The following is a 19,939-nucleotide window of genomic DNA, read 5'->3' as shown; positions in this document are numbered from 1 at the left end:
GAACCTAAAACCTGCCTGCTAATCCCACAGGACTCGATCTCATTAAATAATCTATTGTGCGTCACCTTGAAAATCAAAGTATAATCCACCAACCGAGTAGCTTCCTCAAAGAATCCAACCAGGTTTGCGAGATGTTTTCCAGAAGTCATGTTGAGAGTCTCTAATAACCCCTTCTCTGTCAAGGTGTCATACAAAGTATCTCAAATGAACCCTTCTAGCAACTTGCCTATAACTGAAGTCAAGCTAATGGGCTTGTAATTCCCTAGTTCTGACTTATTGCCATTTTAAAATATTGGCACCACATGGGCCTCTCTCCAGTCCATGGAAACAATCCCAGACCCTAGTGAGCCGTCAAATGTATGAGCAAGTAGTTTGCAAAGCATAGCTCCAATTTCTTAATAGCACCTTTTGGGAGAATGCTGGCAGGACCAACTGCCCAACCTGTTATGAAACCCCTTATTCTAGCCAGGTCTAAATCCACATTCACTTTGACATTTTCAACTTTAGCATCAGCGCTACGATGTATTATTGGTAACTCAACATTGTCTCCCAGAGTGCAAAGCAGCCATTTAAAACCCCTACCATATCCTGGGAGTCTATCCGAATCTGCCCTGAGGAATCCTTCAATAGCCCTCTGACTCCTAACGTAGCTGAAAAAGACCTTGCTGTTGTTACCACAGCCACAATCTTCTTCTCCATTGTCCCTTTAGCTGCTCTGGTGGCAGCTTTTGTTGTCTTTAGCTGAGATTGGTACCTATCCTGGTTCTCCTGAGAACTATTTTCTTCAAGCCTGTAACCATATTTTTGCTTGTCTGATTTATCATTGCACATGACCCATTAGCCAATTTGACTTTGTTTTACTAAGTGCCCTCCTTTTAACTCTAAGGACACACATGACTTCTTTTTGCATTCGGATAGTTTTGAAGTTAGTCCATTTTTCTTATGTGTTGGTAATGTCCCACTTAGTAGGGTTGCCCAATGAACCTGATTCAAGTCATCAGCCATCATGTATTCTATTTGTCAACATAGAGTTAGCAATTACAATGCAACTGGATTTTCCCCCACTGGGGATGTTCTTTTGTTAAACTTGTTTGGGGAGGAGTGGAATTGATGAAGGCTGACAGCCACTTTCTCCTTTACTATGTCCTTCCCTCACTCTTGCTTTTGCACCCAGGTGCCCCAATACTTTTCCCCACTAGTCATGCCATCCTACTGCTTTTCACTGCTCCCACCTTGAATACTCATGCCTTTTCATCCACTACTGACCTGCCTTCAAGAAAGTACCTATAACTATGTTCCTGATCCTGACCTGGAAACCAGTTTTAAATTTTTTAAAGCTCTTACTACACTTTTACTAACAAAATAGAAGAGCAGTAAATATTTTATAGCTTTATAGCCAGTTCCTGGTCATAACTTTGAATGCAGTTATATCATTTTTCTGGATGACACTTCACAACCACCTCCCATTGTTCCCAGCAACGCCTCTTTGCAACGTTCCTATATCCTGCAACCACTCGTCCACCTCTCTCACACCCCAGCAATCCTCTCCCACTGCTTTCACATTCCCAACACACCACTTTCAAACACCAGGACCCCTCTCTTACTATTCAGACATCTACAACCTCCCTCCCATGCCTTTACCAAACAGCATCAGTGTCTCCCCAAAATTATGTACTAGTTTGTCATTTATGGAAGTGGAAGAAATTAAAATGATTTTTTTTGGAGGTGGAAGTAATGGTTTACGAATACTTGTTAATTTTTTTTGAAAACATTCATTAAGGAATATGAAATATCAGGAAAGGAGAGGTGAAACCAAATTTTGAAAAGAGTGGTGCTGAGTGAAATGTGACTTTGTTGCACCTATATAACTTCTGTGTGAGAAATTATAGCTATTAATTTGGCTTTTCAGCTGCAAAGATAGTATTGGACCCTAGTGGGGAAGAGTCACGCTTCAATCCTAGTCATGATCAATGTTCACGTGGCCTCCTGGAGGATTAGGGTTTGTTAGTCTTGGTAAAGTCATCTGAGCATGGAAGGTTTCTTCTTCAACTAGATATACTAGATATGATCTGGCTATGCTTGTGAAGGTGGACATATTTGTGTGTGTGTCTGTTGGGAACAATTACAGAAAACAAAAACAAACTCTGTGATGTTCTCTTTGCAATAGGCTCCAAACTGGCTGGTCTGTACACACTAATGAGACAGACAAACAGCGGCGAAATCAGATACTAACTAAGAATGAAGTTGAAGTTATCCTAGATGTCATCAAAAGAGCAGAGAGACTGGAGCTGGTTGAACAGAATCGGATCGGGTATGGCTAAACTTTTTGACAAAATACAATTACAATCATTATTGTTTAAACAAGACAGTAACTTCGCCCTGTAACACTGTGTTGTGATAGGACCTCTGATATGATACGTCTCACACAATGTTTCCTGTATGGCAGTCAAAAAACGGCATTATAAAGGAGGGCAACTATCTAAACAAAAAGCAGGGCAGCAAGCTGTGCTGGAAGCAAGCAGGAGCTTCGTTACCATGTTCAAAGGGGGACGTGGGAGGGTTCTGGGCTATTTTTGGCCCCAGGGGCATGCTGGACACTGAATCTCCAGAATGCCAGTGGCAGGGGACAAGACTACAGGTAGACCTGCTGCTGCTTCAGAATAACCTTATGGACAATTTGAAAAGAGTCTCCGATGAGCAAAATTGAGAATCCACCATCTCCTCCTCTCCTCCTCCCCCACCCTGCCATTGAAGATATTTGCCAGCTTCCCCTCTCTCCTCCTGGTGAGGTCATTGAACTTCTTTCGGTATTGCAGCCATGTCCTGGGAGCTAAGCTCCCGGCATTAACCTCCTCGGTGACCTCTTCCCACTGGCAGCAGTGATGTTGTTTGGATGGCTTTCTGCCCCCCCCCCCCCCCCCCCAGGGAAACAGGATCTCGCTCTTCCTGTCCACCACGCGAGCCAGGACCTCCAAAGCTGCCTCGGAGAACTTGGGTGCCCTCCCAGGACCTCTTGAAGCCACCTCTCTCCTTGCAAGCACTCCCTGCAGCCTTGAAGCCACTTTTCTCCCTCCAAGCACTGTCTGCAGCATCCCCTTGAAGAGGTGTTGGTTGCCCCTTCTCCTCCCCGCCCCCCCCGCCCCAAAATACAGGTGCACAGCCAATAAATAGTTTGGGTAACGCTGGCTGCACACCTGGCTCATGATAATGAGCTGCTGGTATTAATTTAATGTGGTCCCTGCGACCACGTGAACAGGTGCCCCGCCCTCTGCACGCCCACTTTAAGGCGCAGTTGAGTTTCTAGGCCGAATTGTGCCCTTTTATATAATTAATCAAAATGAAAAGGGGAAGGAAGAACAGGTAAAGATCAAGAGCCTGGTATGCCAAATACTAGTTCAGAAAAAGTGCTGATTGTTGTGGTTCATTTATGTGTACCCCAAAATTCATAGTTGTTCTATCGGAGCAAACTTATAGCAAGCGTTTTGATAATTTCTGGACCATAAGCTTTGAAGCTGTAAGTAACTGCAGATTTTGTGACTACTTGAAGTGAATGACAAGTTTAAGCTCAGAAATAAACCCCATCTTCAGCTCTGGATTCATGGCACCCCCTGCTGGAGAAGGTGGTGCAGAACCAGCACTATAAGATCACAGACTGAAAATATTTTAAGATTGTGAAACGCATGAAATAAAATGCTGAAGTGATGGACAAAAATCCAGGGAAATTTTGAATCCAAGTTCAAATGAAGGTATTTCTGAAGGCGTATCTGAATTAAAAGGTTTAATTACAGATAGTAAAACACTATTTCAGCTTTCCGTAATCACATTGTTAACCAAAATGAAACAATTTGTTATTTTGTGCACTTTCTACTATTCTGACCACAGTTTTCTTCTCATTTCCTGCTCCATCAATGACAGCTGCTCTTCTGCCATTATGTCCTCTGGAACTTCCTCCCTCAGCGCCTCCATTTTGTCATCTCCCTCCCTGCTTTCAGAAGCTTCCTAAAGTCATGTCACTTCAACCATCCTTATTCCTTCTCCTCCACTGCCCTGTAAAGTACTCTGCGATATCTCTCTATGTGAGGTATGCTGTAGAAAAGTAAGGAGTTTTCTTTTCTTTTTCCTTTCCTGTCCCTGCCTGTTAACCTGTTTGGCTGTGAGATTTATTCATGCCTCTATTTTCACCTTGCTTTCTCTCACTGGATAACAAGAGAAAGGCAGAGAATACTGTGGATGAAAAGTGACAAAGATGAGGTTTCTGACTGTGAAACAGGAAGTGCTTGGAGGGGAGCTGTGGCTAAACAATGGGTGGGTGTTGTTCACCTTGGATACTTGAATATGGCAGTTGTAGGGCCTGTTGCACAAATCTATTTTTATCATTGGGAACCCAGCCATGGAGTAGTTGTATACTTGACATCCACCAGTATGTACAAAATTGTGTTAGGGAGGGGGTACAATGAATGTTGGAGGGTAAAACATGAATCTAGTACACTCCTTTCCATGATTCCGCACATGGATTCTGATCTTCACAGTAATACCCTGGAGAGGTAAGAGATAACTTGCTCATTAATGGAACAGTTTTCCACTCCCAGATCAGTTATTAATGTGAACTACACTAAGTGTAGAGTTTCTAAGTTTCCAACAAGGTGCTTTAACTCTTGCCTCCTCTTGCAGAGCAACAATTACAGTCTGCTGCACATTTTATGGTGTATGAGTTTAACGAATTAGTAACTAAGTATGACATTGAGGCGATGAACATAGGTCACCTAACTTTTCAACAAGCTAGAACATAACTTTGCTCTTAAAGATTAGTTTACAAGATCAAAAGATATTTATGATTGAGGGAAGGCCATTTTGCCCATCTCCTCACATCTACCCAGAAAGACCCTAATGTCCTCCCCCATTGAAACATCCAGTTGTTTCTTGAATTACTCCAGGATTTTCATCTCCACTATTCTATCTAAAAATCCATTCTGTGTACTGATCATTGTGTGAAGAATTTCCTGATGTCAGTCCTATATTTGCCTTGGAAGCAAAGAAAAATGCCTGCTTAACTGTTCCTGTCACATTGTGGGCAGGCTCCTAATTATCATTCAATGCAAATCATTTTAAGGGCATGATATTATTTGTATTTAGGGTCTTACAACAGGCCTCCAGATCAACTAATCTATTGGCTCCCTAGATTACAGAGAGAAAGACAATTGCCTTTTTTCTTGTTAAGTGGCAATTTGTGCCGTTAAGATTAGTTTTATTGAAAATGGTAAAATTTTGCCCAAGTTTACTTATCCCAGAAACTCTGTAGAAATTTGAATTTCTTGAGGAAACCTAGGAAATTCAGCAGCCTTGAGTGTTAAACAGTGGAACTCTGCAGCTGTCATCTCAGAGGTTGGTAGAAGCATAGATCATAATATTGGATTTTTCAGCATCTGACAGAGGCAGCTGTCACTAGTGATCCTTTAGCATCTTTTAGGGGATGCTTGGAAGCACAACTATTATTCAGGAACCAAGAACAGCTACTGAGAGTGCCTGGAACTGTCACCTGGGAAGCCAGAAGAGCCTGTATTAGGGAAACTATCTGTAAATTTATGCTATCCTGTGGGAAAGTTCTTCAGGGCTATAGTGTAGGGTTAAGCACCTTGATGCACTCAATCATGGTCAGCCATAGGGATTTAGTGGTTTTAACACATTTGGATTAGTTTTGGGAGTGTCTCGTTTGGTGGATGTTGGCTGTTAAAATTTGGGTTGAACCTTTTCAAATCTAACATGGACCACTAATACCTGTGAGCTAGTACCAATTAATGCAAAATTATGAGATGGTATTTGTAGTGTGAAATTGCATAAACTTGAAACAGGCTTGATGCTAGCTGGCTTTGAAACAACCATCTGTGAAGGAGATTTTCATCTCATGTCTGGTCTCATTTCACACCATAGTCCCAGAACTGAAAGGGTGGCATTTGATATATCTGTCATACTACCTAGTACCTAATGAAGATAGCACGGTGAATATGCCATGTGGGAGACAGGATAGCATACACACAGGTACTGTCTTTGTCACCCCACCATCAATATTTGAGGATCACCAGTGAACAGAAGCTGAACTGGGCCAACCATATCAACACTGCAGGTACAAGAGTAGGGCAGAGACTGGGCACTGTGTGATTAGTGGCTCACCACTTGACCCCTCAAGGCATCTCCACAATGCACAAGGCTCAAATCAGGAGTGTGATAGAATCCTTGCCACTTGCCTGGATGGGTGCAGCTGCAACAACACTCAAGAAACTTGACACAATCCAGGACAAACCAATTTGCTTGATTGGTGTCCCCGCCACTGGGCTCAATATCCACTCCCTCCACCACCAGTGCACTGTGGCTGCAGTATGTATGATCTACAGGATGCACTTCAGCAAATCACTAAGATTACTTCAATAGCATCTCCCTCCCCTGCGACTTCTACTACCAAGAACTGCAGGAGCAGCAATCTTGTGAGAACATCATCACCTCCTCGTTCCTCTCCAAGCCACACATCATCCTGACTTGGACACATATCGTCATTCCTTCATTGTTGCTGGATCAAAATCCTGGCATTCCCTACCCAGCACTGTTGTGGGAGCATCATCACCACAAAGCATGAGGGGATCAAGGAGAATGCCCAGAAATGGGGTGTAATCCCAGTAGAACCAGGTTCTGCACCATTTACCAACCCCAGATCCAGAGATCCTTCTCAGGGCAAATAGGCATGGGCAATAAAAGTGGGCCTGCCCAATTCGCCCACAGCACAAAAACAAATTTTGCTCCTTGGTCATGATTGGATTTTTGGAGCCTAAGTATTTAACAAGTTATTGATTTTATTTGCCTGACATTCTGCTCACTTGTAGTGCTATTCAAAGCAAATGTAATACCTTTCTTATTGAATGTAGTTCAATTTTAATGTGTTACGGGGTGATGTTTTCTTCATTTGGGAGTACTATCAATTGTTAACACTGTTTAGTTATTTCATAGAATCGTACAGCACAGAAGGAGGCCATTTGTCCTGTCGTGCCTCTGCCAGCTCTTTGAAAGAGCTGTCCAAATTATTTCCACACCTCAGCTTTTTCCCCATAACCCTGCAAATTAGTTCTCTTCAAGTACATGTAAAATTACCTTTTGAAAATTCCTATGGAATCTGCTTCCACCACCCTTTCAGGTAGTGCATTCCAGATCTTAACAACCCTCTGTGTGAAAAAATTTGTCCTCATTACCCCTCTAGTTCTTTCGCCAATTATTTTAATTCTATGACCTCTGGTTACCGACCCACTTGCCAGTGGAAACAGTTTCTCCCTATTTGCTCTATCAAAATCCCTCATTATTTTGAATACCTCTATTAGGTCTCCCCTTAACCTTCTCTGCTCTAAGGAGAACAATCCCAGCTTCTACAATCTCTCCACATAACTGAAGTCCTTCATCCCTGGTATCACACTGGTAAACCTCCTCTGTACCCTCTCCAAGGCTGTGACATCCTTCCTAAAGTGTTGTGCCCAGAATTGTACACAATACTCCAACTGAGGCCTAACGAGTGATTTGTAAAGGTTTAGCATGACTTCCTTGTTTTTGTATTCAATGCCCCTATTTACAAAGCCAAGTATCCCATACACTTAACCGTCTTATCATTGCCCTGCCACCTTCAAAGATTTGTGAATATGCAGATTCCTCTGCTGTTGCATCCCCCCCCCTCAAAATAGTACCATTTAGATTATACAGCCTCTCTGTGTTTTTCCTCCCAAAGTGCATCACTTCACACTTATCTGCATTAAATTGCATCTGCCATGTCTGCCCATTTCACCAGTCTGTCTGTCCTCCTGAAGTCTGCTACTATCCTCCTCACTTTTTACTACTGGTTTTGTATTATCCGCCAGCTTTGAAATTGTACTCCCTATACCCAAGTCCAGGTCATTTATACATAACAAGAAAAGCAATGGTCCTAATATTGACATATGGGAGACCCCACTGCATACTTCTCTCCAGTCAGAAAAACATCAGTTCACCGCTACTTTCTGCCTCCTATCCCTTAGCCAATTATGTACCCAAGTTACCATTGTCCCTTTAATCCCATGTGCTTCTATTTTTCAAATAAGTCGGTTATGTGGTACTTTGTCCAATGCCTTTTGAAAATCCATATATACACATCTACTGCATTACCTTCATCAACCCTCTCTGATGCTTCATCAAAGAACTCAATCAGGTTAGTCAGACAAGATTTGCCTTTAACAAATCCGTACTGACTGTCCCTTATTAACCCTTGCTTCTCCAAGTTAGAATTAATTTTGTCGTTGACAATGGTCTCTAGAAGTTTCCCACCACTGATGTTAGACTAATTGCCCTGTAGTTACCAGGTTTATCCCTCTCCCCTTTTTTGAATAGGGGTGTAACATTTGCAGTCCTCCAGTCCTCTGGCACCACTCCCATGTCCAAGGAGGATTGAAAGATTGTGGTCAGAGCTTCTGCTATCTCCACCCTTGTTTCCCTCAGCAACCTGAGGGATAGTTCACATAAATAAAGAGTTTCTGATAAACTGTATGAGGCTGTTTGTGACAATAATCGAATCAGGGCATTCTAGGCATAAATTTTGTTTGATGTTCGTGGGTCTGTTGTGTACGACAAAATATTAAGACTCCTTAAACTGAGGGACATTGAGGTTGTTGTGCAGAGCAGTTTAATTGATGCTAATAGTATACTGGTGGTACAGTGGTGTCGTATGTTGGGAATTACAGGTTTGATTCACTGATTTCACGGAGTCCCCTGTGCTGTGCTGCTGCAGGAAGGCACTGAGCCAAAACTAGATATCTCCCATAGGAAGGAGGGGGAAAACAAAAAGATGATGTGTCTTCATCAGACTGCTTTTATGTGGCTCCAGGTGGCATTGGTGGTGATGTGGGAGCAAGCCGCCTGCTCTGCCTGCTCACTGCGAGGAGGTGCGTGGCCCAGACTTAAACTAAGGAACAAGAGAGTGCGAACCCTCAAAATGAACATAATACAATATGAAAAGGATTACACCATTTTAAATTGTAATTTAAAAAAGAAATATTTTAATCTTTTGATAAAACTGCAGTTATGCTTCACATTTATTTTTTCATTCTTGATCTAGTCGCCTTGTTGAACGTTTAGAAAATATGAAGAAGAATGTGATTGGAAATGGCCTGTCTCAATGCTTGTTATGTGGAGAGCAACTTGGATTTCTGGGATCAACGTCTGTCTTCTGTCAGGACTGTAGGAAGGTATGACATTTCTGAAAGACAAATTTTGAGTGTATTTATGTGGTATTTCTGATTCATTTTAATAACCCAGTTCAGTTAGTAATGCGATGCAATGACAGGGGGAAACTTATTTGCAGTGTGGTCCTCTAGATGCTGAATTTGTCAATATTCATTAAATTCTGAAAATTAATCGAAGAACTAGTAATTCAGATTTGATGACAGAAAATAGATTGGACAAATCATGGGAACTGATAGGATCACAATTTTTTTTTGTTTATCTATTTTAGGTTATCCTGTTCCATGTACAATACACACCAGAACTAATTGATATTCTAAGATTTGCTACCAAAATATCAACTAAATGTAAAGGGGCTAGTATTATTTTCCTTTTGCCTAATTGACTAAGAAACAGGTATAAAACGAACCAGTGATCTGTAATAAAGGGCCAGTTTTTAATGTTCTTGTTTGCAAATAAGAAAATATGATTAATGAACATTCCAACACAACACTGACCATCTATATCAACTTGTCTCCAATGTGCCTGCTGAACTGCTGCTATTAAGAGATCTTGGCATGGTTAATGATGCTATCTGAGAGTGAGTAATTTTTTCTTGAACCACTAATTTTGTGTTGGTAAATGGCCTTTTTCCCAAATGAAAATGGCTTGGCAGAAAGCAAGAAAGTCTTGGAATGTCTATACCCCATGTGCCTCTCAAAAGATTACAGATTGCCAGCTTTACATGTGGCTTGTGTATCTGTTCCAAAAACTGCCAGGTTTTAGTAAGAAGATTGAAGCAGCAAAAATGATAAAGGATATTGTAACAGATCTAAGGCCTAAGCTATGTAAAGCCTGATGAGCTTAGAAATGTATTTGTCATTCCTGTCATGATGTACATCGGGTGTTGGAAATATTTCATTTGGATGTGTCACCTGAGTATTTTCTTCCTAATGTGCATAGATTAATGCTAAGCACAGTGCATAAATTTTAAATAATCTGGTGAATTTTAATCTTATCTGGTACACGTGTTGGGATCTTGCCAGGTAGGTTTCTATATCTGCAAACTGTAAAGCACCTGCTACAAGCAAGATTAACCCTGTCAACATCATATTTGTCTTTTAATCTATGACTGTAAACCATTTATTTGAAAGTGATGGCCATTAAGTGATTAAGATTTTAATTTTTCTTGTAAAACATGCTATTTACTTTTGTTTGGATATCAGCACTTCATCTGGCTGTGTAATGCTGTGTAATGAACCTTTTAAAGAAAAAAAAAATTCTTTGTAAGGTTCAATGCTTAATGAGATGGAGGATATCTATGCTGGGGAATTCTGTACTTTGGGTACCTAGTGACAGCATCAAGTGCAACTGACCTGGGCCTGGGAGTGTTAGCAGTTAGGTTTTGTTAAAGCAAGAGCTGAGGCGAAGAGGTTAGAAATGCTGGAGGATTGTTAGGAGACATAGATCTGTTTAAAAAGTAAGATGCTCAGACCACTTAATGGAACCTGAGAAGGTATCTGTGGCAGACTGCTTCCTCAACAGGTGAAAGCAGCACAGCAGCACAGGAGGTCAGGAGTGATCAAATGGTCACACCCACAGTGTTACTTTCACACAGCATTTCCCATGGCCATAGGAGCACTAGTGCCTCACTTTCTCAGCAAGAGTGCATTCACCTTCTGTTGATACCACAGCACAAGGTCAGGGGAGTAGACCCAAAATAGTCTATAGAGAGGGCAGCAGGCCTATGTTGCCAACTGCCATGCTGGTGAATCTCTTGATTTAAGATGTTATGGAGCATACAGTACACCATCACTATTTTGGATACTTCTTCTGAGATACGTTTCGCTTGTAATATTGTGTTTTTTTTTATGGCATCGCTTAGCCTGATAGGGCCAGATTGGGAATATGTGTACAGCAGATGATGTCCTACACACTTGGGTAACTGTCAATATGGAAAAAGCCTCACTGCCTCAACCTCTGCTGCTGCAGCTCAATGCTAAATTGTACACAGTGAGGTGTGTGCCTTAGCAGAGCCTTGGTGATGTTTTGGGTGGATTGATGTGTTGAGGAATGGCTCACTATTGTCAAATCTCTCGTGACAGCTTAAAAAAGTCCTGAAACATAAAAGTAAAGGCTGTGGTCACCTTAACATCCAGAGACCAAGCTGTGGTCATGGTTGATTGCCCCTCCAGCTCGGGTAACACAAAATGGAGTTATCATCTCCATAGAAAACCTTAGGTATTGTATACACTGTTCTGAAGCCAGATCCTTGTAGATGCTCCTGAGACAATAGATTGCAGGGACTGTAAGGGTCCTCTCAGTCTGTACTTCCTTTCAGTCCTCTGCCTTCACATAAGCACTAAATATAAAGAAATAATGACTCTGTTGTTCATTGTGCTAAGTGTTATTTTTACTTCGATTCAAAGTAAGGGCAAACAACGACTGGAGTATTTAAGTTGAATTTAATGAAGGGCAACATAGGTGGAACAAGTAATGCAGCAAACAAAGCTTAATTGACCTTAAACTTGGAACCAGTTTTAAAAATAATTCCTGCTGACAACTTTAGCTCCAGTTTAAAGCTAACGGAGAAATTGAACTTCAGTCTGCAGTAGCATTTGCCACTGCCGCTTAAGTTTTTGATGTTCTTTGCCAGATTTAATGCCTATTGCAGAGGGCAGTGGCTAATAACCATGCAGTAAAATTAGCTCCATGAATATATTAATATAGAATCACAAACAGGAGTACTGGGAGCTGAAGCTTATTTAAATTTAAAATAAAATTCACCATTATTGGTTTACTCACTGGCCTAAAAATCCACAGTCATAATTTAGGGTGGGACCTGGATATGTTGGGTCTCGGCCTTGCACAGAAATATCTGCTTGGCCTTGTAAGGGGCAGAGCCCCTGCCTGTCCTTATAAGGCCTGTGGCAGTCACTTCGAATGAAGGAGCTCCTGCGTTCTGGCCTCTCTGTTGGTAAGGGCAGGATTGGCTGCTGGCGTGCTAAATGAGACCAAGCATACCTGGACTCCTGAAGAGGATGTCATTTTTTTGGTAAAATTTTTAATGTGAGGCCCCTTTACCAAGGGAGCTGATGTGGACAACATATGGAACCTGGCAAGTGCCCCCCACTTCCCCCAGCAGACCACTCTTTGGCTGGACTTTCTAGCTTCTTCAGTGGACGGGTGTCTTAATTACCCGAGCACCTGTCATTGCCATTTAAAACGGGCCCTCCATCTAACCCTGTGAACTTTTAAATCTGGAACTGTCTTCCCCCAAAAGGCTGTGGATGCTGGGTCAATTAAAATGTTCAAGTCAGGGATTGATAGATTTTTGTTAATTAGAGATATCAAGGGATATGGATCAAAGGAGGGTAAATGGGGTTGAGGTACAGATCAGCTATGATTTGATTGAATGGCAGACCAGGCTAGAAGGGCTGAATGGCCTACTCCTGTTCCTATGTTTTTGTAGGGTTAGACGATTTCCCAGGTGGCACATTTCTGCACTTAAATGGATTTTTGGTATTGTTATCACAGTATATATTTAAATTGTGATACTTATAAGGCATATTATTATGCCTAGTGTTAACTCTGTGCACATTTGAGCATTTTTATATATTCTGTTCTTCAGAACACAGTTTGTGTTGCAGGAACTCAGCTGTGAAGCAATGGTACCCATGATATCATAGTATTGCTGTGGGTTAAAGCATGGCTTACTCACAGAAAATACTCTGCTTTGAAACACAAGAGTATCAGAATAGAGGTTATCTGTATTAGGTGTCCAAGACAGGATCCCAGTCATTCAGTTGGAATTGAAGGATCATGTGAATTTGTTTGAATATATGTTTGCTTGGCATCTCTTTGAGTTTAAGAGACACATATTTAAAATTCCTTTGTCCTGGCCATTTAAAAAAAAATTGCAATCTGTCTTGTAAAGAAACAGAGAGAGAGAGACCAGCAACTCCATGGTGATCAGCAACAAATCACCACATAATAGTTAATATTCAGAGATCTTGAGCCTTATCCAATTTATATTGCAGCTTAGTGCAGCAGACTTGTCTGTTGCTTTTTATCTTCTGAGAAAAGATGGTTAAGCCTGTAACTACGTACATCGACACTGTGTCGTCACTTCTGTTCACTGTTTACTGTTTAACCTGTTTGCCTTTTTGTAGCCTGAGCGGTGGTTTATTGAAGTGCTTATTCTATTGCCTTCTGAAGTCAAGGAAGATCATTTGAGGGCACGTGATATAACGAGTAAGCTGAAATCCAATAATAAGGATTTTCTGCAGGCCTCCTCTTCTCCTGTAAGAATGGTCAATAGAGAGATTCCTATGAGAGATTTGTGATGTTGCCTTTTGAAACAGGTGATTTTTTTGGGGGGTGGGGAGGGAGTAGGAATTGAGGTCTGAGGCTGAGGCAGGGTGAAAACAATCTGGAAAAACTCCTGAAAGAAGACAAAAATTAAATTGTTCCAGTTTACAGCTACTGCAGGCAAAAGTTGAAAAAGAAAAATCCTTTAAACTTTACTTCCACCAGGATCAGCTGTCCTGGCAAGTTAGTACTCTTGCTTTATAATAGGTGTACCAGGCCCTCAGTGTAACTGCAGCATTAATGACAGGAATTCTGACATCTGACATCTTCCCATCATTACTGTCTCATTTTTCTACATCCACTTGGAAATGGAAACAGGCAGGTGCAAGAGGCACCTGCTCTCACTTCTAGCCGAACCACATACTCCTGCAAAATTATCTCATCCACAACTTTGCTTGCTCCAAAAATGCCTACAGTATGACCCAAAATGCAACGAAATTTGGGGGTATTCTTTTGCTGCAATCTGGAAGAAAACTGAAACGGCACAAAATAAATCCAAAAGAGAATTTTTTTTGTGCGTCTTGATTAAAATACTTCTGGCATTGTGCAGCCTTTTTCTTTTTCACTCATTGTTCTAACAAGATTCATTTAATTAATTTTACAAATGTCAATTAAATATGCCTATGTAGAGTTTGCTTTTTTCTCATAAGCTTTTTTTTAACATAGTGAAGCATGCAGCATGTAGATTTTTAAAAATTGATTTTGTTCTATTTAGAAGCTGTATGTGATCTTACTAATGCCACTGAGAACTGATACAGTACTATTGACTGATCTGAGTCATCAACAGATGCAGTGACATTTCATACTTTTATTAAAAAAAACAAATTAACAGCCATTTGACATTTGTGTTTGCCATGCCATATTCTCGGGTGAATGCACAAATATGGCCTGATGCGTAAAATATATATTCAGAATATGTAAAGGATATTAGGGCTCTATCTTCTATTTTCTCTTTAATGTCTGTTGTACAAAGATGACAGAACTGCTGAAATGCTTTATTTTATGATGTTCTGTTTTATCTTCACGCTTCCCTGGTAATTGATTCTCTTTATCTACAGATTATTAAAGATAACAGTTTTCTCTCTCTGCTTGTGTTCCTCTGTTTGGCATAATAACGTTCTGTATTTCTCACCAGAGATTATTAACCTTTCATTCTCCCCTGCTGTGTATGAACCGAACACTGTGTTTATTGTCCCAGTGTGCATTTGTGCCTAACTTTGTTTTGATAAAAACTACACTAAGACGACTAAACAAGGCTAATCTTTGTTCCCTGTGGTGAGCAGATCATTAAAGTAGAGGCTATCAAATACTAATGAAATATCTTGCATTGTTATGAGGGGCTATTTCCAGCTGGTAACCATATAACTATTTATCTCTGCAAATATGACTTTAAGAGGGAAACTGTAACCATTCAGTCCTTGCAATATATGCCATTTGGGAACAGTTTAAAATCTTAGGGAGCAATTTGAAGGATTTTGCTGGAAACAATGCCCATAACTTTACAAAGCAATGCAGAGTTAATTTCTTTGGGGTTTTAGGTATGCTGTCATTAGTTAACTTCTCAAGCAGGATTTATACTCGAAGCCCATTCCCAATGGAGCATTGGTTGCTTTGAGCCTGGGGGTAATTTGAACTCCCAAGAATGAGTGGGTAGGAGGTTAAATTAGCACCTTTTTTGGAGCGGGACTTCATCCCGGCTCCAACTCGCCCACTTTTGGGTTTAACCCAGGCAGGTTTGTCTGTGTGTGAACAGCAGGCACCACTTAAAACCTGATGGCCGATACTTAAAGGGGCAATGTACCTCAATGAAATATTTGAGGTACTTTGTGTATTGGAAAACTTAAATGAATACCTGTTTGGTTTCCCAACGCTTCCGATTCACGTCAGGTGAAAGCAGGCAGGAAGGGCTGGATTCATGAGGTGAGTGCCTTTGTTGCACTGCTTGTGGGCCCGGAGGAGCAGGAGTGCTTCACGCAGGCCCAACAAGCTCACCTGGCCAACAGGACCCCCGTGATCGGCCGCTCCCCCCCTCCACCCCCGGCCAGGCGGCCCCCCACCTACTTCCGACTCTTCACCTGACCTCCAGTAACCTCCGATCTCCAAGTCCCAGCTCTCCGATATCCTCCCCAGTCCATCCGATCGCCAAGCCCTGGGAAATTCATGAGAATTTTTTCGTGTGTGAGATTACACAGTGAACATAGGCAAGCTTTTAAACCATGGGGGCAGGGTGGTTGTGTATCACAGCCGGGCCAGATTCTGCACTCACGCGATACCAATGCCTGTACACCTTCAGAATAGTGATCAGGGACCCTTTGCGATTTCTCCATCTCCAACCCAGAGCCCTGAGGTCAATTGTAGCATCTTTACTGTCATTCCAGCTGCAGTCAACTACCTCATAGCAGATGGAATTGAACTTAAGACTTGTCTGATCTGTACTTAGCAGATAAGCCACTGGGGAGTTAGTATTTCTTTTACACTAAATGATAGTTTAGTCATGTTACAAAAATGTCCTCTCTTTGTTCACTGTTTGATATTGAAGGGTTAAGGGAAAATTCCTGCCTTGAATAGAAGAAATTATGTGGAAAAGAGAATTGGATGGGGCGGTTCCGGGGTGGGGGGGGGGTGAGGGTGGTGTAGAATAACGTGTGCATCATCAGAGAAACTTGATAACAATCTCATGAAAATATTTAAAAGTATTGTATGCACTTTCTTATTGACTTTGCTTGTGGACAATGATGTGTCGAAGAGTCAATTTCTGGAACGTATTTAAATATTTCAAATATCTTTATTTCCTAACACTAATGGAAGGATTAACAGTCTTCTGCTGCAGTCAGCCCCAATATCTGCAGCAGGCTTGTAAAGTAAACAAGGCGGTTGGAAGATAGCAATGGATGGTACAACATCTCCAGTACATATGGAATATATTATTGAAGTTTCCAATGTTCAATCTATATACATTACATTAAAGGGTATTGGACCAATCTTTGTCCTTTTTTCTAACCTGTAAACAAGGGAACTGGGCTAGATTTCTACTGTACATATCTAAGGGTTATAAGATAACAAATTTAGCTCATTGCTGAATCGTTTTACATACCCAGTTCAAATTATTTTAATATTTACGCAAACCAAACCAATTACCATATTAACAAGTGAAATTAGATAACTTATTCCTGCTAAAGCAATTAAATATTAAGTGAGACAGAGATGCATCAATAAATACTAGCTAACATGATTAATACCATCATAGGGTTAAGCATTGAGGAGTACACAATGTACGTGTGTAGTTATTGTTAACTGAGGCCTAGTGGAACCCATGGAGGAAAAGGCAAGGACCTGGTTAAACCCCTCACCCCACTCCCAATGTGCCCACAACATGAGATATCCTGTCCCCATACTTCCAGGAGTTCCTTCTGTTACTCCCAGTACCTGAGACAACACTCTACCAATGTCTGACCCCAGTTCACCGCTTGCTGTGCTCCCACATCCTGAGGTCTCCGAGTACTCCCGTATTCCAGGATCCTGCAATACTCCGAAATCCTGAAAATGTTCTTCCCACTGCTCTCGTCCTACAGAGCACCCTCCCCGTTATTCATTGATCCCAAGACTACCCCGATGCTTATAAAATTCAGGTCCCCTACCCAGGTACCAGGAACTCCTGCCCAGTCCTTCTACAACTCATGAATCCTTTTCAATGCTTACACACTCGGTGCCTCATCACACTTTTACCAAGCTCCAACACCCAACCCCACCCAAACCTACTCCTGTTGCTTAACTTTAAACCAACCCACCTGGCTGGAGACTGATGCATCAAATTGGCTGCCCATTTTACACCCAGCTGATTTTTCTTTCCATTGATATCAATGGAGTGTTAGGTTAAAATTACCCCATTGATCTTTTCAGACCACATAACCCTTCCTCTCCCCCCAGACTTTACCACACTGCAACAATAGCAAATTTTGCCAAATCCCAGAACCCTCTGAATCCTGTACTCCAAAATGCTCTCAGTCCTCAAAAATCTCAGCAGAGGCTTCCAAACACCCTCCCCAGTGCTACCCAAGCCCAGGAATTCATCCCACTCCTGCCAAACTCCACATTACCTCTCTTCCCCAGCGCTGCTGCTTTACATCTTTAACTACCCGCAGCCTGGTCCTACTTCTCTACCATTTTTCTATTTATTCTTCTAAAAGGTAAGCGATAAAAACTTTGTTATATGTTAGTTTAATTATATACTACCAAGGCCTTTGATTTACATTTTTATTGGAAAAACGTACAAAATCATGGAATTTGATCCACAAAACACTGATTTAAAAATCCCAGTAAAAATGTAATTTGACTAGTTCAATCATAATAAATCACTCGTCCTTATAATACATTTTATGTTACATAGCATGATAATCCTGTAACAAAGAACATATGCTATGATTGGCTATAATACCATGGGAAAAACACTCATTGAATGTTTTGTGCTTGTTATAATGCATTGCTGTGGGATTGTAGAGTCCCTGCAGTGTTATGGATTTGCTCGTGTTAATCATATGATTGTGTGGTTATCACACATCAATTTCAACAATCAAATGCCCAGCACTTAATGTGTCATTTTGTTTATTCTTACTTTCTGCCAGTTTTTTCCATTAGTTTTTTTTAACACTGCTTCATTTTTAAATTATTATTTACTTCACTTAATTTCAGCTTTCTGTTTCAACATTATTTTTAGCAACCGTGTTATTTTTATTTATTTTTTTTCCCTCCAGCACAGCCTTGTGCTGATCTTAACTTTTCTGCTTTGCCCACCCTGAGTCTGCCCTCCATGGTGGTTGCTGCTTTCTCTGTCCATGCAGAATCTCTTTTCTCCCCTGCCCTGTCCCACCCAAAGCATATCTTCATGCCAAAGTCCTGACCTGTACTCCTCTGCTCCCCCTGACTCCCTGAGTGTAAATTGGTTGCTGTGTTTGCTTATATAGTAACGGTGACTATGCTTCAAAATTCATTGGGCGTGAAGCACTTTGAGATGTCTTGAGAATGTAAAAAGCATTATATAATTTCAAGATTGTTCGTTCATCCTGTGTGAGAGAGAGAAAGCTTCACGGGATTGAAGTTAGGCACTCAATTATGTACCGTGGTAAGCTGTAGTGTTCACATTTACAGCACATTTCTTGGCTAGAAGAAGCTTGCAATAATTGGTTTTAGGAATAAATTTCTTTTTCTGTCAAATGAGCTTTTGATAGTAATTTAATGGTTCAATTATTTTTCAATTAAATATATGTGAAGTGTTCTTCATTTAAGATGGTAATTAAGCTTTCATCTGGTAAAACGTCTGATCTTTTTCACAAAAACAAATTCTAGTATATCAGATAAATAGGGGGAGAAACATAAATGCTGAAAAATCTAAAATAAAGACAGAAAATCCTGGAAATACATAATGGGTCTGTGAAGAAAAAGACAGGTTATCAGCTTTGGGTGTAGACCCATCATCAAAAATGGAAACTGGAAGGTACATGAGCCCTTTACCAATACTGAATAACACAAAAAGGAACTGAGGAAGAGAAATAATCTGAGCGCTCAACAAAAGCAAAATACCGCGGATGCTTTAAATCTGAAATGAAAAACTGAAAATGTTGGAAACAGATCAGGCAACATCTGTGGAGAGAGAAACGAAGTTAACAATTCAGGTCGATGACCTTTCATCGGAACTGAAAGATGATAGAGATAAACAGATTTTAAGCAAATACAGTGCCAAGGAAAAGGTGGGGTGGGGGTGGGGGGAGGTGGTTGGGGGGTGCTGAGAAAGAGGCGAACACTGGTGGAAGATGCATGAAGATCATCTCAGTGGATATAGCTAAGTAAGACAGTGAAAAGCCAAGAGAAGGATAATTGGGAAAGAGAAATCTGCAAATGCAGGAAATCTGAAATGAGATGCTGGAACCACACATCAGGCTCACCAGCATCCACAGAACCCTAGAAGTTTACTGCACAGAAGGAGGCTGTTAAGACCATTGTATCTGTGCCAGCTTTTTGCTACAGCAAGCCAAACTAATTCCACTGCCCTCCCCAAAAGGTTGAAATGGCAGGCCAACACTCCAAAGGTAGCCTCCATCCTCAGTATTCTAACAAAGGGTCCAATCCGCCTGCAACATCAGCCTACCTCTGTCCTATACACTGACCATCCTCCCCCTCCCAAAGTATTCCCAGTGCTCCCTCCATCCATGTTACCCCCAACAAAGCACATCAGAAGTTTGACTCAGTTGTTTTAATTAAAGTAATGTAGCGCAAAGATTGCGAGCACCAGATAAGATAATTCCAGATTTTAGATTAGTTGGCCACAAAGAGAGGCTGATAAAAAAATAAA

The 19,939-nt window shown here is 41.2% G+C and overlaps 1 protein-coding gene across 6 annotated transcripts in view; it reads left to right on the top strand.

Moving 5' to 3' along the window:
- LOC137344912 (rab effector Noc2-like) overlaps positions 1–19,939 on the top strand; it is a 162,086-nt gene that overhangs the window by 61,133 nt on the left and 81,014 nt on the right. For all 6 annotated transcript variants that reach the window (XM_068008192.1, XM_068008187.1, XM_068008191.1 and 3 more), the window contains 2 exons: positions 2,168–2,311; positions 9,119–9,248. In XM_068008192.1, coding sequence (XP_067864293.1) covers positions 2,168–2,311; positions 9,119–9,248 — 274 coding nt within the window. The remainder of the gene's footprint in view (positions 1–2,167; positions 2,312–9,118; positions 9,249–19,939) is intronic.

Source organism: Heptranchias perlo, chromosome 28 (genome assembly GCF_035084215.1).
Source record: "Heptranchias perlo isolate sHepPer1 chromosome 28, sHepPer1.hap1, whole genome shotgun sequence".
In the NCBI taxonomy this organism is placed as follows: Eukaryota; Metazoa; Chordata; class Chondrichthyes; order Hexanchiformes; family Hexanchidae; genus Heptranchias; species Heptranchias perlo.
This window is presented reverse-complemented; position numbering and strand designations above follow the sequence as displayed.